Consider the following 26896-nt stretch of genomic DNA (forward strand, 5'->3'; position numbering starts at 1 on the left):
TTCAACCACACCTGGAGATTAAATATCTGCAGTACAATGATCATTAGCAAAGTAATATGATAGTTTTGGTAGCAGTAGTAATAGTGACAGTGGTAACTGTAACAGCAGTAACAGTTTTGTAGCAGTTGGAACAATAGCAATAGCAATAGTAACTTAGCAAGAACAATATGCGGAAAACTCATAGGCATTGGATCGGTGGATTCGTTGGATGATATTCATCATATGACAGTCATAACCTAGGGCGATACAAAACTAGCTCCAGTTCATAAATATAATGTACGCATGTATTCCGTAAATAGTCATACGTGCTTATGGAAAAGAACTTGCATGACATATTTTGTCCTACCCTCCCGTGGCAGCTGGGTCCATAAGGAAACTAAGGAATATTAAGGCCTCCTTTTTAGAGAACCGGAACAAAGCATTGACACATAGTGAATACATGAACTCCTCAAACTATGGTCTTCATCGGAAAGTATCCCAATTACTATCACCCTGGGGTTTACGGGTCATAACATGTAGCAGTTGCATATGCCTAGCAAGATTAGATCTTGAACATAGATATAATGATGAAAACATAAATGGTTCAGATCTGAAATCATGGCACTCGGGCCCTAGTGACACGCATTAAGCATAGCAAAGTCACAGCAACATCAATCTCCGAACATAGTGGATACTAGGGATCAAACCCTAACAAAACTAACTCAATTACATGATGAATCTCATCCAACTCCTCACCGACCAGCGAGTCTACAAAGGAAGTACTCACTCCCCGTGGGGAGCATCATGGAATTGGCGATGAAGGAGGGTTGGTGATGACGAAGACCGAAGATTCTGTAGGATCGAAAGTATGTCTAGAGGGGGGGTGACTAGACTACTTGACCAAATAAAAACTTAACCTTTTCCCAATTTAAATTCTTGGCATATTTAGGCAACTTAGCACAAGTCAAGCAATAACAATACAATTCAAGCAAGTATGCAAAGAGTATATGAGCAGTGGAAAGTAAAGCATGCAGCTTGCAAGAAGGTAAATGGGAGGAGTTTGGAGGGAGCAAACGCAATGTTGACACAGAGATTTTTGGCGTGGTTCCGATAGGTGGTGCTATCATACATCCACGTTAATGGAGACTTCAACCCAGGAAGGGTAACGGTTGCGCGAGTCCATGGAGGGCTCCACCCATGAAGGGTCCACGAAGAAGCAACCTTGTCTATCCCACCATGGCCATCTCCCACGATGGACTTGCCTCACTTGGGTAGATCTTCACGAAGTAGGCGATCTCCTTGCCCTTACAAACTCCTTGGTTCAACTCCACAATCTTGATGGAGGCTCCCAAGTGACACCTAACCAATCTATGAGACACCACTCTCAAAAAGATAATAGATGGTGTGTTGATGATGAACTCCTTGCTCTTATGCTTCAAATGATAGTCTCCCCAACACTCAACTCTCTCTCACATATTTGGCTACGGTGGAAAGATGATTTGAGTGGAAAGCAACTTGGGGAAGGCTAGAGATCAAGATTCTTGTGGTTGGAATGGAATGTCTTGGTCTCAACACATGAGTAGGTGGTTCTCTCTCAGAAAGTGAATGCTGGAAGTGTAGGCACGTTCTGATGGCTCTCTCCATGAATGAAGAATGGGTGGAGGGGTATATATAGCCTCCACACAAAATCTAACCATTACACACAAATTCCCAAACTCGGCGGGACCGAATGGTAAAACTCAGTCAGACCGATTCAGGTCAAAATATGAACATTAGGCTTTTCGATGGGACCGATACAATCAACTCAGTGAGACCGATTCGCTAGGGTTAGGGCATAACATAATCTCGGTGTGACCGATCACATGAACTCGGTGTGACCGATCACATAGAGGGTTGGTCAGGTAAACTCGGTGGGACCGATTCGCTCACTTCGGTGAGATCGAAGTGTTACAAAAAGGAAACAGTGAATTTGCATTGCAGACTCGGTGGGACCGATTCGCTCATCTCGGAGGGACCGAAACGTTATGAAAAGGAAACAGTGAGTTTGCAATCCCATCTCGGCAAGACCGAGATCCCTGTCAGTGAAACCAAAGTGACTAGAGTTTTTGGCAGTGGCTATGTCAAAAGAACTCGGTGGCGCCGGATAGATCAAATCGGTGAGGCCGGGTTTGACTTTTAGGTTTAGGACATATGTGGAAATGAGAAAGTGGTTGATGGTTTTGGAGCATATCACTAAGCATTTTGAGGAAGTAAGCCATTAAGCAACACCTCATCCCCTTTTAATAGTATTGGCTTTCCTATGGACTCCATGTGATCTTGGATCACTTAAATAAAAAGTAGAGTCTTGAGCTTGTTGCCAATGTGTGGCCTTAGCATTTTGAGAGGTCCACATCTCTAGTCCATGCCATGCCAATCATTGAACTTTCTGAAATGATCATCTTGAAAGAGCATTAGTTCAATGAGCTATATGTTGTTAAGAATTACCAAAACCACCCAGGGATTAGTTGCACTTTCAATCTCCCCCTTTTTGGTAATTGATGACAACATATAGATCAAAGCTTCAATAAATGATAATAAGAATGAAAAACATTGTCGCTTTGAGAAGTATGTGTTAAGTAAGAGCTCCCCCTAAATTTGTGCATTATTTAAAATTTGTTTTTGAATGCAAATGCACAATCAAATAGGACCATGGGTTACTCTTCCATGTCACATACATCTTGGTGGAGCGCTCAAAATGATAAAAATTAGGAACAAGCACTCATCACCAAGTCAAAGTGAATGATCATACATAAAAGATAGATAATGTCATCATCCAAGCACAAGCATTAAACAAGATATGATCAAACACATGAACATACAAAGTATCTCACACACATAAGCATAAAGTATCAACCAAGCAAGCAAAGCAAATAAGTAGCAAAAGAAGCAAATCTCTCTCTCTCTCTGAAGCCTATGATCTATACACTTTATCCCCCTTTGTCAACAAGTTACCAAAAAGCTTGAAAATTCATAGTGCTATGCGACTCTCTAGGCTTGATCTTCAGGAGGAGGTGTTGAGAGGACTCCAAGGATGAAAGCATGTGTAGAAGTTGTTGGAGCTGATGGAGTTGCCACTGGAGGGGCAACTGGAGCTGTGGCTGCAGGTGCTGAAGCTATTGCTCTTGTGTCTGGCACTAGCATTGTTGGAGACCTCTGTACCCTAGGCACTCTCTGGAACACTTCTGTAGTTGCTTTCCCCTTCCTCTCTTCTGCTTCTTCCTGGAGCTGCTCAACTGATGTATGAATTTTAGTCACCTTCAAGTCAAGATCATAGAATTTGGTTTCAATGATCCTCTCCAAGCTCTCCTAGTTCTGAGTTAGGATGGCCAGTCCTTTCTCAATTCTCAAGGTTGCTTGAATAAGATATCCAAGTTGGTCTTGCTTTGACTTGAGGAACACTTCTGAAGCTTCTTCAACACTTGGCATCTTTGCTGCCTTAGCTTTCTGTCTCTTCTCTTGAGCCTCTAGAGATGTTGGATCTTCAGCAATCATGACAACAGTGTTGTCCTGAAAATCAGGCTTCAAGGGAAGGTGCTCCTTGTCATACACTCTTTTGGGCATTTTGGAGTTAATCAGCATATGTATGTGTGGAGCATACCCACATTACCTCTTCTGGTCAACAGTTGTTCTCTTGATTGTCTCAATAATCAAACTCATGACTTTGAACTTCTGGGGAAAATCAAACATCTGAAGCAAATTAATGGAATGGCCTCTGGTCATCCTATGATGTCCTGATTTGGGCAACGAGGTGTGCCTCAATATGGTATTCATAGTGGCCAATCTAGACATCAAGTAGTACACTGAGCCTAGCTTGTGAGTTTCCAAGGCCTTGTCAGGTATCTCCTTGTACATATTGGCCATGGATTTGTGATCTTTCTTCTTCTCGGTATAGACATCAATGTCTTTCTCATTCTCTTTGGGGGCTTTTATGAGCTTGGCCCACTCATCAACAGTAGACTGCTGCCTTGTACCTTCAGTCATCCACACAATCTTTCCATTAGGATAAACATGAGTTGTAGAGTAAAGTTGCATAATAAGCCCATCATTCCATTTGGTCAACTTTTGACCCACAAACTTGTCAACACCATTGAGCTTGAAGCTCTCATGCACTCCTGGGAAATGATCTTCATTCTCATCAATATATTCCCAATCAACCCACTTCATACCACTGATAATGGGCTTCTTGTCAAGCAACACTGTTTCATAGAAATCTTGTTGTTCTTTGTTGTGGAATCTATAGTCCACAGATGTTCTTTTCCTTACTGCATATGGATCAACTTGTCTCCACAATCTGAGACCTGTATCTTTTCTTTCTTTCATATTCTCAGCCACTTGATGATTTTCATCATGGTCTAGAATTTTTGGCTTGAGTTTCCTAAGCACTTGGGCTTCATCATCTTCTTCTTCAACCTCAGGCACTGGGGCCTTGTTCTTCTCTGCAGTAGGAATGTTCCTGGTGCTTCTCTTGGGTGTAGTATTGGAGGCTTGAGCTGGAGCTTTGGGGTTGTCTTGGGCTTTGAAGATGCAGCCCCAGACTTGATGGCATCCCCCATCAGCTTTTGTGTCTTGGGAGGAGGTGCAACATCCTCTTCTTCCTCCTCACTAGCAGAATCTCTCCTCATAGATGGATTTCCAAGCACTCTAGCAGTAGTTTTCCTCACCTTTTTCTTGCCCTCATCACCTTTTCTTGGCTCAAGTGTAAATACCATAGTCTCTTGAGTTGATGCCCTGGCCTTAGACATTGCTCTCCTGGCTTGGTAGAAGCAGCAACAGCATATTCCTTCTTTAGCACCTTCTTCTTTGAGCTGACTTCTTCAATCTCAAAGTCCTCATCCTCAGAGTCTGAAGTTTTCTTCTTTTTCTGCCTAGTCTGTGCCTTAGGAAGATTGCTTGGTGTGCTCCTGCTACCCTCATCATAGCTGCTAGAGGGACTAGTGCCCTCACTCAAGTCCATCTGCTCCTCAGACTTGTTCTGACTATCACTCTGATCAGACATACTGCACTGCAAACTGAGAGTTGACCCTATGAATAGTTGTAGATGGAATAGAGTAGATGAGCATCACAAAGTGCAGAGTTTTGCAAAAAGAATGAGTCAAAAACTTAGTTTTAGTTTTCTATAGGAAGCATTTCGGAGCTACCGATTTGTAAAACTCGGTGACACCGAAGCAACTTAGGAGTCTAAACTAGTAGAATCGGTCAGATTGAGACACAGTTCGGTGACTCCGAGTTTGCTAGGGTTTCATAAAGTCCTGATCTCGGTCACACCGATTTGCAATTTTTGGTTAGACCAAAAATCACATGTGCAATGACCTAAGCCAAATCGGTGAGACCGATTTCTACAATTCGGTCGGTCCGAGATGAGTCCAGCGGAAACCTAACCCTAAATTTTTGAATCAAATCTAATCTAAAGGATGTTTTCTGTGGATAGATCGATCTCATACTTGGAAAGAAACATGGCATTGTCTTTGTGCTAAGAATAGGAGTTAAAAGAAATAACAAAGTGTTGAGGTCATACCCTAACTTGGCGATGAGCTCGCTACGGCGGCAACGGATGTGATGATTTCCGTTGACGGTGGCAGAGACCAGCAGCGGGAGGTCACTGGCCACAAGAGGACGATCCGGAGACCCGAGGCGGCAGAGCAGGACACGCGCAGGCGAAGAGGTTTTGGAGGAATTTCCAAAATTTCACCCGTCAGTATAGATATCCTGACACTGTCGGTTTGACCGAGTAAAACAACTCGGTGGCACGGAGATGCAGAATTGCAAGCAGTTGCTGCAACTTGGTGAGACCGAAAAGTTCTAATCGGTTGCACCAAAATTCAAAACTAGATCAACCCAGTGAATTCGGTGTGACCGAAATGGATGGATCGGTCAGACCAAAATACACACACAGGTTTTGGAAGTTTAAGCCTATGACGAATCGGGAACTCCGAGTGCTCCTCACTCAGAGGGTTCAAATTTTACTTGTTCAAACTTTGTGATGTAGCATGAATAGAGTTTGAGACGAGAAAAGCATAGATAGCTAGAGGAAGTTCTTAGGCATTCTTTTCCATCCATTTGGAAAAACAAGAAAAACCAAACAATCAAAGCAACAAATGGATGTCCTCGAATGAGAAAAATATGCAATGAACATGCTCACACAATAAAATGGCAAATACAATATGTGGCAAAGCATGCACAAACACTCTAGCATCTATTAAGCAATTGGCGATGACTATGTCATCTATATATGAGTATATTGACTTAGGAGTCAAATGAGAACATTTGATCATAGGTCATACTCATAGTTTAAGAACAAGTGGGGTTACCACTTTTACATAAAGCATTGTTGTGTTCACACCATTAGAGTTGCTTTAGCTCAATTCTTAGAGTAAAGCTCCCCCTAGATGTGATATCCCCCTTAAGAGGGATGAACTAACCTTGGGTTTTGTCGATGATGACTTCATGTAGATTTTGAAGATGTGGATGCTCATTGTTGATGTAGATCATTTGAAGCAATCCATTGGAGTGAGTTGCACTTTCAATACCTACATGGGTTAGTCCCACAAGGAACAAACAAGGATATCCATAGACATAGAGTGAAGCACACACATGATGATGTCCATGAAAGCATTAGGTTACCTTATCCCTTGTCTTACCAACAAGAGGGTTTGTGACTCCTTGAACTAGTGCAAGATGTGGAAGTTGGTTGCACTTGTTCTTGCCAAAATGAATATGAGTGAAGTATGTTGGCGGAGTCACCCTCAAGAACTCTCTAGTTCTTCTTCTTCGGAATCCACATCATCTTGATGGGAATCCTTGGGGTTGTAGATGTACTTGATGAAGTAGAACTTGATGTAGTCTTGGGAACCCACTTGACCAAGGCCTTTGGAGCATCTTCAAATGCATCAATCTCCTCTTGAAGCTTGTCCTTGCCTTTTAGCTTGTGGTCTTGTGGTGGAAGATCATCTTGGGCTTGTGTTCCCTTGAAGTAAGTAGGATCATACTTCTCTTGTTGAGGAACAAACTTCGTCTTGGGGTATTGATCTTCTTCCCACTCAACGCCATTGGAATTGAACTTTCATTCAAAACCAACACCTTGGTTCTTCCGGTGCCTTCCTTGCTTGCGTACAATTTCCTCAAATTTCTTACTCCCAGCAAGGCTCTTGTAAATACCTTTCTCTATAATTCCCTTCAATAAGCTATTTTCTTGCTCAAGTGTAACTTGGCTAAGAGAATCATTAGTGGAATCAAGAGAACTACTAGAAGCAACAATATTGGATTTATCATGATTATTGTTACTACTAGAAGAATAATCTTTCTTGTTCTTGTTGCTAGATTTTACTTGTGGTATGTAAGTACACAAGAGTATACGCTTGGCAATGTAAGAAGAATTTTAAGAACCCATGTTCTTGCTCAAGGTTGAGCTTCTCGAAGCGTAGCTTCTCATGAGTTTTAAAAGTTCTCAATGACCTTCTAAAGTAGTTTCATGAGCTAACTTAAGAGTGTTTAGTTCTTTAGTTAGATGCTCAATCTCCTTCTTATCATTGTCATTCGTTTCATCTTGATTGGCATGACTAATAGCATTTTCATCATAGTATTCATCACTAGAGTTGTCAACAAGTAAATCATCATCACCTAGCAAGTCATCTTCATCACTATTGAAATCAACATACTATGGGTGTGTTACCTTGTGGCTTTTAGCCATGAAGACTCTTCCAAATCCTTCATTTGGTGAATCAAATATGTCATAGGAGTTGGTTGACACAAGTGCTAGACCGGCAACACCTTCATATTGAGTATATTCGGAGTCGGAGTGATAACTTCTCTCAGAGTGATGGTCGGAGTCGGAGCCGGATACCCATTCACCATCATGAGCTTGATGTCTTCATTTTTTGTAGCTCCTTGATGACTTGTCCTTCCTTTCCAAATCCTTGCTTCTTCGAGAGGTTCTTCATTCATAACGATCATCTCTACTCCTTCTCTCCCTTGGAGGTGATTCTTCCCTTTTGCTTCTCCTTTTAGGTGAGTCTTCTCTTCTTTTGTAGGGAGTCGTACACTCATTGGAGTAGTGTCCGGGTCTTCCACAATTGTAGCAATTTCGCTCACGACTAGAAGATCTTTTGTCATTGTAGGACCTTGACTTGGAACTTCTTTCCTTGCTTCTACTCTTGTATAATTTGTTAAAGTTCTTCACCATTAAGCTCAATTATTCATTGAACGCTTGTTTCTCATTTGATGATGTAGGAGCATCACATGAGGCTTTGTAAGCACCACTAGACTTGTTGTGAAGCTCTTATTTATCCTTGAGTGACATCTCATGAGCAACAATTCTTCCAATGACTTTGGTTGGCTTGAGATCTTTGTAGTTTGGCATCATTTGGATCAAAGTGCACACAGTATCATATTTTCTATCAAAGGCTCTCAAGATCTTTTTGATGATGAATTTTTTCGGTCATATCTTCACTTCCTAAGCCGGCAATCTCATTTGTGATGAGAGCAAGCCTAGAGATTTCAGCGACACCTTCACCATCCTTCAGCTTGAACTTGTCAAGTTGACTTTGAAGCACATCCAACTTGGATTCCTTGACAAAGTCGGTACCTTCATGCATATAAATCAAAGTATCCCAAATTTCCTTTGCATTCTCAAGATGGCTGATTTTGTTGAATTCTTAGGGGCATAATCCGTTGAAGAGGATATCGCAAGCTTGAGCATTGTATTGCAACATCTTCAATACTTCCGCGGTAGCTTCACGATTCGGTTATCTTCCATCGAACAATTCACCTTGCAAACCAATACACACAATAGCCCAAATAGCGGGGTTATGTCCAAGAATTTGGATTTTCATCTTATGTTTCCAACTAGCAAAATTAGTACCATCAAAGTAAGGACCTCTACGGTGGCAATTTCCCTCGCTAGACGCCATACTCTCCTAGGTTATGAAACCAAGGCTATATGATCACCAAAGCTATGGAAATCAAGGCAAATGGAGACCAAAGCTCTGATACCATTTGTAGGATCGAAAGTATGTCTAGAGGGGGGGTGATTAGACTACTTGACCAAATAAAAACTTAACCTTTTCCCAATTTAAATTCTTGGCATATTTAGGCAACTTAGCACAAGTCAAGCAATCACAATACAATTCAAGCAAGTATGCAAAGAGTATATGAGCAGCGGAAAGTAAAGCATGCAGCTTGCAAGAAGGTAAACGGGAGGAGTTTGGGGGGAGCAAACGCAATGTTGACACGGAGATTTTTGGCGTGGTTCCGATAGGTGGTGCTATCATACATCCACGTTAATGGAGACTTCAACCCAGGAAGGGTAACGGTTGTGCGAGTCCATGGAGGGCTCCACCCATGAAGGGTCCACGAAGAAGCAACCTTGTCTATCCCACCATGGCCATCTCCCACGATGGACTTGCCTCACTTGGGTAGATCTTCACGAAGTAGGCGATCTCCTTGCCCTTACAAACTCCTTGGTTCAACTCCACAATCTTGATGGAGGCTCCCAAGTGACACCTAACCAATCTATGAGACACCACTCTCAAAAAGATAATAGATGGTGTGTTGATGATGAACTCCTTGCTCTTATGCTTCAAATGATAGTCTCCCCAACACTCAACTCTCTCTCATAGATTTGGCTACGGTGGAAAGATGATTTGAGTGGAAAGCAACTTGGGGAAGGCTAGAGATCAAGATTCTTGTGGTTGGAATGGAATGTCTTGGTCTCAACACATGAGTAGGTGGTTCTCTCTCAGAAAGTGAATGCTGGAAGTGTAGGCACGTTCTGATGGCTCTCTCCATGAATGAAGAATGGGTGGAGGGGTATATATAGCCTCCACACAAAATCTAACCATTACACACAAATTCCCAAACTCGGCGGGACCGAATGGTAAAACTCAGTCAGACCGATTCAGGTCAAAATATGAACATTAGGCTTTTCGATGGGACCGATACAATCAACTCGGTGAGACTGATTCGCTAGGGTTAGGGCATAACATAATCTCGGTGTGACCGATCACATGAACTCGGTGGGACCGATTTCAGTAATAGGCACATAGAGGGTTGGTCAGCCAAAACTCGGTGGGACCGATTCACTCACTTTAGTGAGACCGAAGTGTTACGAAAAGGAAACAATGAATTTGCATTGCAGACTCGGTGGGACCGATTCGCTCATCTCGGTGGGACCGAAACGTTACGAAAACGAAACAGTGAGTTTGCAATCCCATCTCAATGGGACCGAGATCCCTGTCGGTGAAACCGAAGTGACTAGGGTTTGTGGCAGTGGCTATGTCAAAAGAACTCGGTGGCGCCGGATAGATCAAATCGGTGAGGCCGGGTTTGACTTTTAGGTTTAGGACATATGTGGAAATGAGAAAGTGGTTGAGGGTTCTGGAGCATATCACTAAGCATTTTGAGCAAGTAAGCCATTAAGCAACACCTCATCCCCTTTTAATAGTATTGGCTTTCCTATGGACTCAATGTGATGTTGGATCACTTAAATAAAAAGTAGAGTCTTGAGCTTGTTGCGAGTGTGTGTCCTTAGCATTTTAAGGGGTCCACATCTCTAGTCCATGCCATGCCAATCATTGAACTTTCTAAAATGATCATCTTGAAAGAGCATTAGTTCAATGAGCTATATGTTATTAAGAATTACCAAAACCACCCAGGGATTAGTTGTACTTTCAGATTCCCCTCTCCGGAACCCCGAACGGGCTCCAGATCTGGCCTCCCGATGAAGAACGGGAGGTGGCGGCGGCTTCGTATCGTGAAACGCGATGAAACTTCATCTCTGATTTTTCTCTCCAAAAATAGGTATTTATGGAGTTGGAATTTGGGTCAGGGGGCCACGAGGGCCCCACAACCCACCAGGGCGCGCCTGGAGGGAGTGTTGTGCCCTGGTGCATCGTGGCCATCCAGGGCACCCCCTCCGATGGTTCTTGGTTCCAATATTTTTAATATATTCTAAAATAATTCTCTAAAAAGTTTTGTCAAATTATGAGAACTTTTATTTCTGGACAAAAACAACACCATGGTAGTTCTGCTAAAAACAGCGCCAGTCCGGGTTAGTTTCATCCAAATCTTGCACATTAGATTCCAAAACAAGAGCAAAAGCATTGGGAAAAGTAGATATGATGGAGACATATCAGCTCTCCTAGAGAGTAGGTGGGGTGTAGGGGTATAAATAGCCTTCACCCAAAATCCTACTGTTACACACTTTTGACCCAAATCGGTGAGATCGTATATAAAACTCGCTGAGACCGATTGTCAAAAGATATGAACGCTGGAATTTTCAGTGGGACTGAAGTGCAATGGCTAGGGAAAAACCCAGTCTCGGTATTTTAGATTGTTTCAACTCGGTGATTCCGAAGTGAAACAAGGTCATCACTGAAACTTGGCAATGCTATCTCAGTAGGACCAAGATCCATTTTAGTCAGAATGAATTGCTAGGATTTGGCAGTGACAATGGGAGTGATCATCTCGGTGGATCCGTGTGACGCCCCCGATTCAATCGTACACTAATCATGCACGCAAATGTGTACGATCAAGATCAGGGACTCACGGGAAGATATCACAACACAACTCTAAAACATAAATAAGTTATATAAGCATCATAATACAAGCCAGGGGCCTCGAGGGCTCGAATATAAGTGCTCGATCATAGACGAGTCAACGGAAGCAACAATATCTAAGTACAGACATAAGTTAAACAAGTTTGCCTTAATAAGGCTAGCACAAACTGGGATACAGATCGAAAGAGGCGCAGGCCTCCTGCCTGGGATCCTCCTAACTACTCATGGTCGTCGTCAGCGGGCTGCACGTAGTAGTAGGCACCTCCGGTGTAGTAGGAGTCTTCGTCGACGGTGGCGTCTGGCTCCAGGGCTCCAGCATCTGGTTGCGACAACCAGAAAGAAAGGAAAGGGGGAAAAGGGGGGAGAAAGCAACCATGAGTACTCATCCAAAGTACTCGCAAGCAAGGAACTACACTACATATGCATGGGTATATGTGTAAGGAGGCCATATCAGTGGACTGAACTGCAGAATGCCAGAATAAGAGGGGGATAGCTAGTCCTATCAAAGACTACGCTTCTGGCAGCCTCCGTCTTGCAGCATGTAGAAGAGAGTAGATTGAAGTCCTCCAAGTAGCATCTCCAAGTAGCATCTCCAAGTAGCATCTCCAGTAGCATCGCATAGCATAATCCTACCCGGCGATCCTCCCCTCGTCGCCCTGTGGAAAAGCGATCACCGGGTTGTCTGTGGAACTTGGAAGGGTGTGTTTTATTAAGTATCCGGTTCTAGTTGTCATAAGGTCAAGGTACAACTCCAAGTCGTCCTGTTACCGAAGATCACGGCTATTCGAATAGATTAACTTCCCTGCAGGGGTGCACCACATAACCCAACACGCTCGATCCCATTTGGCTGGACACACTTTCCTGGGTCATGCCCGGCCTCGGAAGATCAACACGTCGCAGCCCCACCTAGGCATAACAGAGAGGTCAGCCCGCTGGTCTAAATCCTATGCGTGCAGGGGTCTGGGCCCATCGCCCATTGCACACCTGCACGTTGCGAGGGCGGCCGGAAGCAGACCTAGCAACCTCCATTACAAAGGAAGTTGCGTTAACGTAGTCCAATCCGGCGTGCGCCGCTCCGTCGCTGACGTCAAGAAGGCCTCGGCTGATACCACGACGCCAGGATACCCATAACTACTCCCGCGTAGATGGTTAGTGCGTATAGACCAAATGGCCAGACTCGGATCAAATACCAAGATCTCGTTAAGCGTGTTAAGTATCTGCGAATGCCGAACAGGGCCAGGCCCACCTGTCTCCTAGGTGGTCTCAACCTGCCCTGTCGCTCCGCCACAAAGTAACAGTCGGGGGCCGTCGGGAACCCAGGCCCACCTCTACCGGGATGGAGCCACCTGTCCTTTCAGCCCCCTCGTCAGAATCACTTGCGGGTACTCATTGAGCTGACCCGACTTTAGTCACCATCTGTATAGTATGTATGTATGTATAGTATATACCCGTGATCACCTCCCGAGTGATCACGGCCCAATAGTATAGCAAGGCAGACTGACAAGAATGTAGGGCCAATGATGATAAACTAGCATCCTATACTAAGCATTTAGGATTGCGGGTAAGGTATCAATGACTATAGCAACAATGACAGGCTATGCATCAGAATTGGATTAACGGAAAGCAGTAACATGCTACATTACTCTAATGCAAGCAGTATAGAGAAGAATAGGCTATATCTGGTGATCAAGGGGGGGGGGGCTTGCCTGGTTGCTCTGGCAAGAGAGAGGGATCGTCAACGCCGTAGTCGAACTGGGGGTCGCCGGCAGTCTCATGGTCTACCGGAAAGAAGTAACGGGGGGGAACACAATAAATAATAGAGCAATCAAGGTGACACAAAGCATAACATGGTAATACGCGGTGCTAGGGTGACCTAACGCGGTAGCAGGTGGTACCGGCGAAAGGGGGAAACACCCGGGAAAGTATTCCCGGTGTTTCGTGTTTTCGGAGAGATGAACCGAAGGGGGAAAGTTGCGTGTTTGCTATGCTAGGGATGAGTGGCCGACGAACGGGCTGCGTATCCGGATTCGTCTCGTCGTTCTGAGCAACTTTCATGTAGAAAGTATTTTCATCTGAGCTACGGTTTATTTTATATTAATTTTTAAAAGATTTAAATCATTTTTAGGATTTATTTAACTATTTAATTCTAACATTATCCAGAATAGTGCTTGCTGACGTCAGCATGAGGTCAGCAGTCAACAGAGGTGTTGACTGGGTCGCTGACGTGTGGGTCCCACTGGTCATTGACTTAGTTAACTAAATAGGATTAGTTAATTTAATTAAAGTGATTATGTTAATCTAATCAAGATTAATTAAGTTAATTAATTACTTAATTGTTTTCTTAATTATTCTTTTTTTTGTAAAACGTTTAGGGGCGGGGCCCTCCTGTCAGTGGCCCAGAGGGGCCAAGCGGGTTCAGTGGGTTCGGGCGCTGGAGCGGAGCAGAGCCACAGGGCTCACGGGCGCGAGCGCCGGCGGCCAGGGGCCGCACGGGCGGCGACCCGAACAGGACGGGGGCAGCAGCACCACAGCAGGCAGCAGGGAGGCCAAGCAGCGCCAATGTGCGGGCGCGGCGGCCGGCGCGGGTGACCGATGGGCGCGTGGTGAGGTCGCTATAGAGCAGTAGCAGCGGGCGAGAGGGAGAACGCGTGCGTGGAGAAACTCCAACGCATCCATGGGCGAGCGAGACGGCGGTTTCGGTCGCGATGGCGCCGACAACTATGGAGCGGCAGTAAGGTGCTCGAGCTTGAATCCGAGCTCGGGAATAATCGGGGAAGTGGCGGAGCTCACATTGAGCCTGCAGATGTGCTTAGTGGGCTCGGGGAAGGCTCGGAGGTGCCGGAATCGACGATGCAGCTCGACGGGGCTGAGGAGGAAGAAGGCGGTGCTGGGCTCGATGCGGTGGCTCCCGGTGGGGAGGTGGCGTCCGCAAGGTGGTGGCGGGACGAGGCGGCGACGTCGGGGCTTGCGCGGCGGCGACGGGGTTCGGCGACGGAGGTCGGCGGTGGGCGGCAGGGCCGTGCCCGATCTGGATCGGGGACGCCAAGGGAGGAGACGAGGGGGAAAGGGGAATCGTGTGGGAGTGGGGGTTATGGGTTAGGGTTTGCGGGGTGAGGGGATAAGGGAGTGGGGGCGCGGCCGGTTGGGCCAGGTTGGCTGGCCTGGCCTGTGAGCTGGGCCGCCTGGTCCAGTGGGGGGGTGGGGTTTTGCCCTTTTTTTGTTTTTGTTTTGTTTTCTGTTTTTATTTTTCTTTTCTTTATTTTCTTGTTTCTGTCTTCTTTTACTTACACTTTATTTTTGGTTTAGTAAAATATGAAAATAGCCCCAAAAATAGTGTGTCAAAATAATCCACTGTTCTAAGAAGTTTTACCTCAGGATAAAAATAGTTTAGTATTTGGTAAAATATATTAGGAGTATAACTAATTGTTTTGATGTTGTCTTAATCACTATAGGGTATTTAAATATCTTATAAAGATGTTGTTACTCCACAAATAATATCCATCATTTATTTGTCATATTAAGAACATTTTAGTTTTGACTTTTGAAAACTTTAATCATTTGACTTGATTTTAAATTTGAATTTGAATCGTTTTCGAACCATCGCGAGATTAATAACAGTAACTGAGGTGACGTGGCATCATTAGCGTGGAATTACTGTAGCCTAAATATCCGGGCGTCACAATCCGGATGGGGTATTTTCGGTGGGACCGAGATAGGAAATTAGAGTTTGGACAGATGTGTTTTGAGAAAATGACTAGGTTTTTGGAGCAATATCACTAAGCACTTGATCAACAACCTCATCGTCAATACCTCCTCCCCTTTTAATAGTATTGCTTTTTTAAGGGACTCAATATGATCTTGGATCACTAAACTAAAAATATAGAGTCTCGGAGTTGCCAATTCTTGTCTTTAACATTTGGAAGGGGTCCACATCCTCATGTCCTTGCCATGCCGCCGTTGAACTTGTCTGAAATATACTAGGTAAATGTGTTAGTCCAACAATATGTATGTTGACATTAATTAACCAAACCACCAAGGGAGCAAATGTGCTTTCAATGTCCCCCTTTTTGGTAATTGATGACAATATACATCAAAGCTTAAAGTAAGAATATAGCAAAAGGTGCATTAAAGCTTTGAAATAACATGTAACATGCATAAGCTCCCCCTACAAGTGTGCAATCAGGTTTGCGATAGAAGCTCAAGAGATGTGAATGCACAACAGGAAAGAATGAGTAATGAGTTACATGTATCTTGGCTATATGCACCAGAGCAATATGATTAAAGATGTACCTTCATGTTCATGATTCCTTCTTGCAAACAATATGTGCAACAAGCAAGAGATCATCATGTACATGAGTGAGATGCATATACTTACCTTGAGGTTCTTGAAGAAATAGGCTCTGTAAAACAAGGTTAGATAACACAAGAAAATTTCAGCAAGGAGCCATAAGATCCACAAGAGTACCATGATTGGGATGACATGTATTAGATAAGTATCACTAGGTGAGTACTTCTTTAGATATAGACATGTCCCCAAAAAGGGTTTAGTAAGATTTGCAATAACATTTCGAGGATTTTCTCCCCTAAACTTGAATTTCCTCTCCCCCTAAATCTATCATTGGATAATGGGAGTAGGTAGGGTGAGACAAAATCAGAGCAAAACTTGGCCAAACTATGACAGGGCAGATATAAAGATAATGTTAACTACAACAAATAGTGTTTAAGTTTTTTATTTGCATTTTCGCTCAACTTTCTGGGTATGAATGTTATAATGTTTTCACTTCTCCTTCGCTTGTTTTTCTTACACAAACACTTTCAAGTCAATGAAACAAGTACGACGGGAATGTTTACTGCCCGCAGTGATGAGTTTTTTTTTCTTCAGTCAACGATTCTTGTCCAAATTTATTTACTGTGCCGAGCGCATGAATATTTGCCTGATCGACATAGTTCTAGGCCCAATTCATGTACCGTGTCAATTGCAACAAAAACAAGCCTGACAGACTCGGTTCATCAGATGACTTGAGGTGCACTGGCTGCGTCACTCGAGGCAAATCTTCTCTACGTACCACAACGATTCACTCGGCATCCCTAACGCTTTACTTGTACGGGATTTATACAACACATGTTCTAGAAAAACTAGAACCTTTGCCAGACTTATCCAGCCTGGCACTGGCTTGGGGGCTACACCCTATGGGTGTGCTGATCGCGCGCCCATAGGAATAAATGCAAAAGACTAAGACTACTGCGTTATTTTGATTTGTTATGATGTCAATCATAGCTACGACAAAATTCGAGTGGATTCACTCGAGAAGATGTTCCGTCCCCATGAGCGACCAAATTATGTGCGTCTTCACTCGAGCATATGTTCTGTATAAGGAAACGTAGGACAAACAAAAAAAATCATCCTATGATCAAACCAGGAACATTATGGAGATGCATACATGGTTTAGATCGGATCGTTACCAACTCTGAGTTGCAGCAGTAGAAGAGTCGGTGTAGATCGTACTTGAAGTTCCTTGAATCGTTCACAAACGATCACTCAAACGGAAGAGCAAAAGCACGACCTCTTCATAATTTGTGAGCGTATGGTCTTCACGATTCGGCAGCGCTTCGCCGTAAAGGGCTTGTCATCGCCGGAGAATTAGAGGGAGAAGATTAGAACCACACTGTGTTTCTAATTATGAGGACTAGATAGGATTATGTCTAGCTCTAATTCGATCAACTAGAACTAGAGAACTAGAGGATTCTTCAAAACTCGTGTGTCCAAAAGTGCCCAAAATCTCTAGTATATATAGGTTGAAGGAGGGGGAAGGTTCCATCCCCCTTGCGCGGACCCTATGAGGGGGAATCCTCCTCCAATCCGGCCTCCCCAAGCTTCTCCAAGAACCTAGGGGGGGCCTCCACCTAATGGAGGCCCATTAACTTTGGAATACAATAACTCCCGAACGTTCGGATTTTGAGCATTTCGTACTGAACGTTTTTACATGGCAACTTTAGTTCATAGGGATGGCATGTCCTTTTTCGTCTTTTTGTCAGAAAATTTCCATGTTTCCCTAATCTCACGTAAACTAAACTTGCCATCTAAACCCGTTCGGGTTGCCATGCTTAACTCCCGAACGTTCGGGAGTTATCATTACCGTTAACTTTTCCCCTATATGCCTTATTAGTATTTTCCTTGGCACGTTGATAGCTCCTCAACAAAGAGATTCGGGGCAACGTCCGTTGGCCAAGGCCTATTCAGAGCCTCGACTACTGTCATTGTCGCCTTGATCCGGGGTCTAACCCAATTGTATAAGAGTGGTGTCACTTCTTGAGTCCCGATTCCATGAAGCTAGTGGTCCTCCCAGAAATAAGCACCATTGTCATCTCACATGTTAACAAATACGGCCGCACGATAGATAGCCAAGGATTCTAGAGGCACAACTATATCAAATTCAGACAGTTCATATACTACTCTTTTTTTAGGCGTGTTTTTACTGTGTTTCTTTTAGAGAATTTTACTTTTTTAGCAAATTAAGGAAATTTTACTGTGTTTATGGAAAAGGTTTTTTTCCTGCTGGAATGTTTAGTTAGGCTTTATTAGCCTAAAAGAAAAATCATCTCTTGGGCTCACACGTCCCCTTTCTCCTTGACTTCTCTCCGCCTCGCTCCCAAATTATTGTTGCAACCAGATGAAGCGCGGCAGCCGCGGCTGGTAATCGGCGTTGATGGTCCAAATCCCATGCCTCCCTTGGTTTCCCCTGCGCAATCTTTTGGATTTCCGGAGACAAGGCATCAAACGCGCGCCTCGCTGGTGAGGAGCTCCTATACAGCGCTGCAGGCGCCCGTTAATGATGCGGCGCCTGCAGCGCTGCTAGCATGGGCCGACCCACTAGCTTGTTGCCCCCATTTTTTAAATGTTTTTTGTTACGAAAATAAAAATATAAAATCAAGAAAGGTTTACATATTTAAAAAGTTCATCCATTTGGAAAAATACGTTCACCAGTTTTGAAAAAAGTTCATCAGTTTGAAAAAAAGTTCATTCAAATTGAAAAAAAGTTCATCAAATTTGAAAAACTTCATAGAAATTGAAAAAAAGTTCACTTATTTTTAGAAAAAGTTCATGGAACTGAAAAAAAAGTTCACAAATAAAAAGTTCATCCATTTTCAAGAAAAAAGTTCATTAAATTTCAAAAAATTCATCGATCTCAAAAAAGTTCATCAAATTGAAAAAATGTTCATTCAAATTGAAAAAAAGTTCATAGAAATTGAAAAAAAGTTCATGGAACTGAAAAAAAAGTTCACAAATCAAAAAAAAAAGTTCATCCATTTTCAATAAAAATGTTCATTAAATTTCGAAAAAATTCATCAATATTCAAAAAAGTTCACAGAATTTTCAAAAAAAAAATCGTCAACTGGCGCCTAGATGGGCCGGCCCATTTACGGACGCCACAGGCGCAGTTAACAAAATGCACATTAACTGGCGCCTGTGGCGCCAAATAGGAAATGCCTCGCTGGTGCCCTCCATACCATCGCCGGCGACGGCAGGGAGGTGCGCGCAGAAGCCAATTCCCCTGGCTCTCAATACTGGGCCCCCAACCGTGCTGCTAATCGGCCCATGATCTGCTTTCTGGAGTAGTTTCTTCGTCTCGGACTCGCTGCGGCTTCTCCATCCCCCTTTTCCCGAAACCCCCTCTGGCCGGCAGCGCAACAACCTTTCTTCTTTGGGGCTCTCTTCGTGCAGGCGAGGCGCCGAGGACAGGGGCTAGCGGTCCCCGGGCTCCTAGTTATTCCCCGATTCGCCGGCCATGGCGTCTGCAGCGGAGGCCGCCGGAGACGCCTCCACCTCCGCGGCCGAGGTGCGGGAGAAGCCCGTCGTCGTCCGGGTCAAGCGCAAGCCCTCGCAGGCCCGCCCCGACGCTTTCTGTGAGCACTCCTCCAGCCCTGCTCTTTCCTTCCCACTGCTCCTCCCTCTCCGTTTCATCAATTTTACTGTGAAAAAGAAATGTTTTTTTAGGTGAATAAAGGTTGTCTTTTTCCTTGCTTTGTTAGGGCTGGAGATCAATGAGAGGCCCATGAAGAAGGCCATGCTCGATTTCTCGAGCCTCTCCATCTCCCAACCCTCCTCCAGTGCCCAAGGTATGGACCAACCACCTCCTGTTTGCATGTAACCTGTCACTCATGATTTTACCCTATTTAACATAACTCACCATTGATAAGCTTCAGAGGAACCACGGGTGAAGAAGCTTCTTGTCCAGCATGTTGAGACAGTCCATCATTCTGGGGCTGTTGAAGACGTTCTTCACTCCCTTTTGGTAATATTCGTTTGTGAAACTGGTCGAGCATCACACAGGTTTTGTTGGCCACACATGATGAACCGAATAACTTCTCTGAAATTGTTGGGAGATATATGTGACTAGTTGTACTCTACATGCATGGAACAAAGGAATTACTAGTTCCATCAATATGCGGTTGCTCAATGATCAATAGTAGTTATTCTCAAGATGGGAATGGGCCAATGTTACCCATTGAGACGTTGGTCCGACCCAAAATTTCAAGGCCAATGGGTCTTTTGGGTCGGCTTCGTATGAAAAATGGGCCAGGGGAGCCGTACACCACAGTCCCATCGGTCATCGGGACAAGTGAGTCAACCCAAATTTGGTTGCCCAAAGTTGTAGTAGCCTTTACAGTGGCATGTGCATTTATGAGGGTTATTAGCCTTGTATTTATAGAAAAATTTAAAGTATCGATCCAAAATTACCTTTGTTCTAGAGTTACAAATATGCTAACGGCCATATGTACGCCTTGTTTTTCTTTGGAAAAAAATTAACTCTAGAGATCCTAACATGCTAAAAAATTCTACCGCTAAGGATGCTATTTGTAAAGATGTTGTGTTACTATTTCCTATTTTGTGTCAATTAAAATGGGTCAGACCATGTTACCCAGTGGGGCATGAGGCTGATCACCATTGGACCATTGGGCTGGCTCCATGTCCCTGAACAAAGCAGATGGGCCAATGGTACCAGGTCCGGGCCGGAGCGGGCCAACCCATTCCCATTCTTAAGTTATTCTATATAACTGCATAATAATACATTTTATAGAACATAATGCCATCTGTTTCTTTTTAGCATTCTGACCTGAGCACCAAAGAGATAAAGAGCAAGACAAAGGAGAGGAATGAAAGAATGAAGCAAGACAAAGTAAGTCCCTTTGCAATTATTTACCTAATTATTATTGTGCTCGTCCCCCTGAAAAGGTTTTAAATAGCGGGTAGCGGGCTGGTAGCGGATTGGGGTCCATGTAGCGGAACGCAGATAGCTGGCGATATTGCAGGCGCTATGTCCGCATAGCAGATTTCTGAGAACACTAGATTATTGTCTATAATTCTAGATCATTAACAAAAGTAATGACATTTAATTTCAGAAATAGCGGCCGCAATAGCGGCCGCAATAGCGCTACCGCAATAGCGGACATTATCTCCGCTATTTAAAACTATGCCCTGAGGACCACTTGAATAATTAAACCTTCTTGTTTTTCTCCTTGAGCGTTTGAATGATCCACTGTTGAACTACGATGTCATAAGCAGAGCTTTCTATTTGGAATTTGGAATGAAGTTACTCAATCAAATTCTAAGATAGTTCTCTTTTGTGTCAACAGAAACAAGACCAGCTACGTTCAGCAGCCAGACAGAGACATGAGGTAATTTTATTCTGGCTAGTGAACTTCTTATCCTTAAGTTTATGTGTACTAATTATGCACTTAATTTGATGGATTGCTGGGATCAAGCAAACGTGTTGTTTTTTTTGAAAGAAAAGGTAGATCATGTTCTACCTTATGCATTCAAAACAGGCCGTAGCCTGAGAGACCAAAGTCATTTTAGATGAAGGCGTTGTGAGCGCCGCACAGAGCGTGCAGCAGGCCAACGCCAAGCCTGGGAAATAAAACAAGGAAAGGGAGGGAAGGAAAGACAGGAGGGAGAGGGGAAGTGGAGGAGAAAAAAAACTTTGCAGTTATTCTCGCACAATTACATCAGCCCAAGAAGATAGACGTTCCCTGACATTTCCCTCGGGTGCTCGCAGTCTCCATAGCTTGATCAGATCGGCAACCTCAGTGAGAATCCTCCCGGCTGTCCAACACTTGTTATGAAAAACTTGCTCATTCCTAGCATGCCAAAGTGCTACGGCAGCAGCTGCAAAGAAGACATGCCAAAGCGCACCATGTGCCTTCGCTATTTCAGAGGCCAAGAAATCTGCTGCAGATTCAGCTGAGACCAAGTCCAGGAGGCCGGCCTTGGCCCAAACAGTTTGGGCAAGTTTGCATCTGAGCAGGATATGATGCATAGTTTCGGCTTCTGGGCATAGATCACATCCATTGTGCTTTACAATCCTTGTCCAGTGCTTCCTTAGCATGTTATCCCGAGTATTGTGCCTGTCCTTGAGGGCCAGCCATAGGAAGACGCGGTGTCTTTTGGGTATGATTCGGCCCCAAATGTAACGGGCCGATGGGCAGTCCCTGCCCCTGAATGTAAGCAGCTTGTAAAAATATGCCGTAGAAAGCTTGCTATCGAATGCTAGCGGCCTCCTGATGTCTGCTCTGGCAGTGGTTGGTGAGATGCAGCTTAGTAAGTCAGTTAGTGTCTCCAGCTCCCGCAGCGCTGTGTAAGATAGATTAGGGTGAAGTTGCATCATCCAGTGTCCAGAGACGTACTGTGAGGCGACAGTGCAAGACTTGCATCTGGCAAAGGTGAAAAGGGTTGGAAAGGAGTGGGATAGCCGGCCATTCTCTGTCCATAGATCATACCAGAAAGATATGGTGGTGCCATCTCCAAGCTCACACCTTGTGGACTGTATGACAAGCGGTAGAGAAGATTTGATGCAGCGCCAAATGGCAGTGTCAGTACTGCGCACCGTAAGTGGTATCTCTTTTCGACAGTATGTTGATGCAAACCATTGGTAGCATGGGACATCGCTGGGCTGCAGGATCCTTGTCATGACCTTGCTTATCATGTTATGCGCAGCGAGGTCACGTACGCCCAAGCCTCAAGCAAATGTGTTGTATACAGCATGATCAATTATTTTAGGTGAAAAGGGTTTGGGCAAGTGTTGTATACAGCATGATCAATTTCTAGAGTAAGTGTAGAGTGTTATGGGTGCAACTTACCTATTGGATCAGAGCGGGAGCCGCGCCAGGACAGACCAGCGACGGTGAGACGTGGTGGACGGGAGTAGCAGCGTGGTTGACCTGCGGGTGGTGGACACGGACGATTGTAGCATCAGGGGGTGGAGTCGGACGGGAGGCGCGGGAGAGCAGCGCCAGCAGAGAGGAGGTCAGCACAACCAGCCAAGGAGAAAGGCGGCGGCGCAAGATTAGGTCGAGAGGGCGAGTTGCGACGTCCAAAAAAATCCCTAAACCTGGGCCCATGATACCGTGCTATGGGTTTAACTTATCTCTATTGCCTAGCCCAAGGGGCAAATATATAGCACACAAGGCTTGGGGTACAAAGAGGGAAACATAGCCTAATAAGGACTCCTAGGCTAATACTGATACTCCTTAACATAGAGCACGCTCTTTTTCTTTCTTATGATTGAGATTCAGATTGTGTTTTCTTTGGAATAATAATGTGTACCTTTGTATCCTTTGCATAGCTGGTGAGGGCTTTATGCTTTCTTGACAGCAGGACTTCTTTTTGCCAAGTTGTTATTTTCTTCGCATCCATCAATGACAGGGGATGATGTTGATTCTCTGTTTCCCTCATTGTTAGTAATAGTTTTTGTCAATGGCCCTATATAGAATCTTGGAAGAAATGCCCGCTTTGCACAAATATGGAAGAGTCGGAAAGGAGACAATAATGAGGTTGATGAAACACTGAGAGAAATATGTCATCTTTATGATGCTGTCCAAGTAGATTCTGATGGAGAGAAGCATCCAGCAGAACCACGGTAAGTTCTGTTTTGGATAACTTATCTATTCTTCTAAAGCAAAATGGTGAACAATCATGTGGTTCCTTATGATGCTCTCTGCAGGATGACCTCTGTCGAAGAGGGTGCAATTTTATGCAACTTTCTTCCGCTTCTACGGGAACACTTGCCGTCGGCTGCTGAAGAAATCGAATCTGATATTGTTTCGCTAGCACAGTCAGAAGGTATGTAATTTCTTTCCTTTTAGGTGTTCATGCCACGTAAGTTTTAACAGTGTGTGAAAGAGTTTAGATCATTGGTTTTGGTGGCAAAGTGTAATAATGCATTTCATAGTAATCACAAGCATTTTTGCTTGGGCGCTAATATTGATGAGAATATTTTTGCTGATGAGTAGATTCAGATGTTTATGACATATATACTGTCAAGGAGGTGGATGATACAAACATGGAGGAGGGCGCATCTGCAGCTTCATACCCACTGTAATTTTCATTCAAACGTGTTACTAGATTCCATTCTTTTTCGTGGGGATTCTGTCTGACCAGTCTTCTTATACTAGGTTGCAAGTGGACGATGAGGATGGTGAATGTTACGATGATGACGAGTATCCATATGACACGGATGACTCAAATGGTAAGTGTACAATCATTCTGCTTCTGTAATTAATTGGTAAGATCTTCATTAGCTTAAAAGTTGCGCGTTGAACATGCAGCCGAAGACAACCCACTCTATGATTATCCTGAAGAACTTTCAGAGGATGAGGATGATGATAGCAGTGACGAGAATCCATTTGCGGATATAGATGGCTCTGGTTCCGAGTACGAGAATGAAGAGGTGGAAAAATCCGATGATGATGAGTAGCGGCGGCAGAAAATAATGTTAGATGGGGCCTGGGTGTAATCTTTGACGATGAAATAGGATGAGGCAACCTCTTGCGTTCGTAACTCGAGAGGAAATTCATCGCTAGCCCCACTGTTACCGAAACATTGTACTGGCGTTATGAGGAAAGACCGTTGATCTGGTGGACTTCTTTGTGTTTCTTGTTCGGTCAGCGGTGATCTAGTTAGGTTGGTGCTGCTGCTAGTAGCTCCCCAAGATGGGTTGCGTTAGGCGTGTCTGCCTCTGGATTCAGGTTAGTGTTGAAGAAGAGTGGGGTCTTGGAATCTTAGTGATATCTCTATCTGATGGGCCCCGCTTCACATACCCTCTGCTTCTGTCTGAGTACGCTTGCTTAGCTCTGTGCCACTTAACTTTTGATCAGATAAGCAGCAAGTGGATATTACAGTGAATACTGTTGACAATACAGCTTTGTTCAGAACTTCTAATGATGAATCAATGAAACGAGCAAGCGTGAAGGCCAACTTCCAGAACAACATCAATCAATATCTTTCGTGTTGTTCACATCAAAACCTTGGTTCGGAATTGCACAGCTGATACGTTTACCCCTAAACCATCACTAGAAAATACTCACATTTCACAGGCACAAAAGTTTGAGGTTGTCTGAGCAATGGGTGCCACAAGAAAAATAAGCAGAACCAACAAACCAAATTACCGCGCATTTTGTCAAAAAGTAGAAAAGCAATTCACAAGAATAAATCAGAACAACTACTGAAATCAGCTGACCCATGTCAGTACCTGGGCCACTATGGAGTAAAACTGAACAAACCTAACCTCCATTTAAAAAGAATTTTAATACTCCCTCCGTTTCAAAATAAGTGTTTCAACTTTAGTACAACTTTAACACTTATTTTGGGACAGAGGGAATACCAGACATCTCTTGTTCTTGTAAATTATCCTGCCAGTTAGTTACATTGCACAAACTCTAGCCTCTAGGTTATCTCTTTTTCAAAGGTAACTTGTGGTTTTGCGACAGGGTGGGCAAATTCAACAATCCAAGGTTCAGATCAATAGACAGGTCACTAAAATTCGTCTAAACGTGCAATTTTGCCCAAAGTACCACCATGTTTAAGATTGCATAGCTAAAGTTCGGTCTTATACGTTACAACACTAGCGAATTGCTTATGCCAATCCAGATCAAAGAAATTGATCGCTCATCATTTATTACTGTCAAAAGATTGAGCAGAATTTCCACCATAAAAGGCCATCAAACCATGAAAACAGCAGAGCATTTTGAGTGTTTATGAATATGGAATAACTATTCTATATATAGAAACTATATTTAGTGAAGAAAGATTAGCTACTAGTATTATCACAGTGACACAGAAGCGAATAGTAGGTGCCTAATTACCCGACAGAAACATCCAGTTCTCTAATAAAAATTGATGACAACCAAAAGAGAACTGCATAGTAGGTACTTAATTAAGCAACGTATGAAGCTAGCGAGATGCATAATTGGTCTACTAGTTCTCAGACAGGCAAAACTGTGCCCCAATCCCCAAGAAGTACACACTTCTGATGATTTCAATTGACAGGCACAAGTGATTAGCCACAATTCATAGCAACAACAAGGTAAATGGAAACACAAAGGGCACCATAATTAAACATGTAGGGTACTTCGGCAGATCTAACTCGTCAGGTAGCAACCACAACCTCTTTGTTACACACCAAAACCATCTGATCTGATCTGAGACGAGGAAGAAACAGGAACCGGGTTGATCAGGCGGACGCGGAGGCGGCGGTGCGGGAGCGGTAGAGCTTGCCGAAGACGTGGAGGGCGGTGACGAAGCCGATGAAGCAGACGGACATGACGAGCACCATGGTCGGGGAGAGGCGCAGCCCCGGGGCCTCGTCGGTGTAGAAGCGCAGCATGTTGTTCCCTCCGCCGCCGGAGAAGCCTCCGCCACCGGACGCGGAGGAGGAGGTGCGGCCGGGTCGGCGGCGCATGCCGGCCGTGGCGGCGGGCGTGCCGCGGGGCCCGGCGGTGGCTGGGCGGGATCCGGCGGCGCCGGCACCGCCGACGGAGGACTGGGACTGCGAGGACGAGCGGGCCATGAGGAGCTTCGGTTGCGCCGCCTGCTTCGCCTTCGCCTTCTCGTCGGGATCTCCTGCGGATGGAAAGAAAAGACTCGCTCGCGCTCTCGAGTCTGGATCTCGAGCTAACAAGAGTACAAGACTTGACGACGGAGCTACTGACCGACGTGGCCCACCGGTCAGTGAGCGGACATACCCAGTTTGTTCCTCGTGCAGTTTGGATTCTTTCCCTTTTGCGAAAAAAAGAGAAAGATGTTGCCCTCTCAGATTTCCATCCATATCCTCCCTCCCTCGTATCCTTTTGTTGTGCCATCATTTATGAAAGAAAATCGTTTATTTTCAACCGGCTGATAAGAGCGACACGTAAGTCGTCTTTCTCTCATGCCACGTGTCCTTTGAACCCACCCACCGCTTTTCTCTCTCTCAATCTTATCTTCTCCAACAACTACACCATCGTTTTCCTCGCACACTCCGCCCTCTCTCGTGTATCCAGTGAACGCG

The 26896-nt window shown here is 44.4% G+C and overlaps 2 protein-coding genes across 3 annotated transcripts; one reads left to right on the forward strand and one right to left on the reverse strand.

Moving 5' to 3' along the window:
- Positions 1-19226: 19226 nt before the first annotated feature.
- LOC119295647 (RNA-directed DNA methylation 4-like) lies at positions 19227-24769 on the forward strand. 2 transcript variants are annotated; one of them, XM_037574090.1, is made up of 10 exons: positions 19227-19475; positions 19602-19688; positions 19770-19864; positions 20678-20749; positions 21207-21248; positions 23340-23488; positions 23573-23691; positions 23862-23946; positions 24024-24097; positions 24177-24769. In XM_037574090.1, exons 1-10 carry the CDS (start codon positions 19358-19360, stop codon positions 24323-24325), a joined length of 990 nt encoding a protein of 329 aa, XP_037429987.1. In that variant the 5' UTR covers positions 19227-19357; the 3' UTR covers positions 24326-24769. The 2 variants fall into 2 exon arrangements, with proteins under 2 accessions (XP_037429987.1, XP_037429988.1); XM_037574091.1 differs by having other exon boundaries at positions 19776-19864.
- A 1040-nt stretch (positions 24770-25809) lies between these two features.
- LOC119295648 (protein transport protein Sec61 subunit beta-like) lies at positions 25810-26574 on the reverse strand. Its single transcript, XM_037574092.1, has one exon. It carries the CDS (start codon positions 26414-26416, stop codon positions 26081-26083), a length of 336 nt encoding a protein of 111 aa, XP_037429989.1. The 5' UTR covers positions 26417-26574; the 3' UTR covers positions 25810-26080.
- Positions 26575-26896: the final 322 nt, after the last annotated feature.

The sequence above is a fragment of the Triticum dicoccoides genome, chromosome 4B (genome assembly GCF_002162155.2).
Source record: "Triticum dicoccoides isolate Atlit2015 ecotype Zavitan chromosome 4B, WEW_v2.0, whole genome shotgun sequence".
NCBI classification, from domain to species: Eukaryota; Viridiplantae; Streptophyta; class Magnoliopsida; order Poales; family Poaceae; genus Triticum; species Triticum dicoccoides.

Bases quoted from the DNA above. Each gene is read 5' to 3' on its own strand.
- LOC119295647 (XM_037574090.1), top strand. From the start codon at position 19,358: ATGGCGTCTGCAGCGGAGGCCGCCGGAGACGCCTCCACCTCCGCGGCC. The intron at 19,476-19,601 runs GTGAGCACTCCT...TTGCTTTGTTAG, and splicing joins GGCCCGCCCCGACGCTTTCT to GGCTGGAGATCAATGAGAGG. The intron at 23,692-23,861 runs GTATGTAATTTC...GCTGATGAGTAG, and splicing joins TTCGCTAGCACAGTCAGAAG to ATTCAGATGTTTATGACATA.
- LOC119295648 (XM_037574092.1), bottom strand. From the start codon at position 26,416: ATGGCCCGCTCGTCCTCGCAGTCCCAGTCCTCCGTCGGCGGTGCCGGC.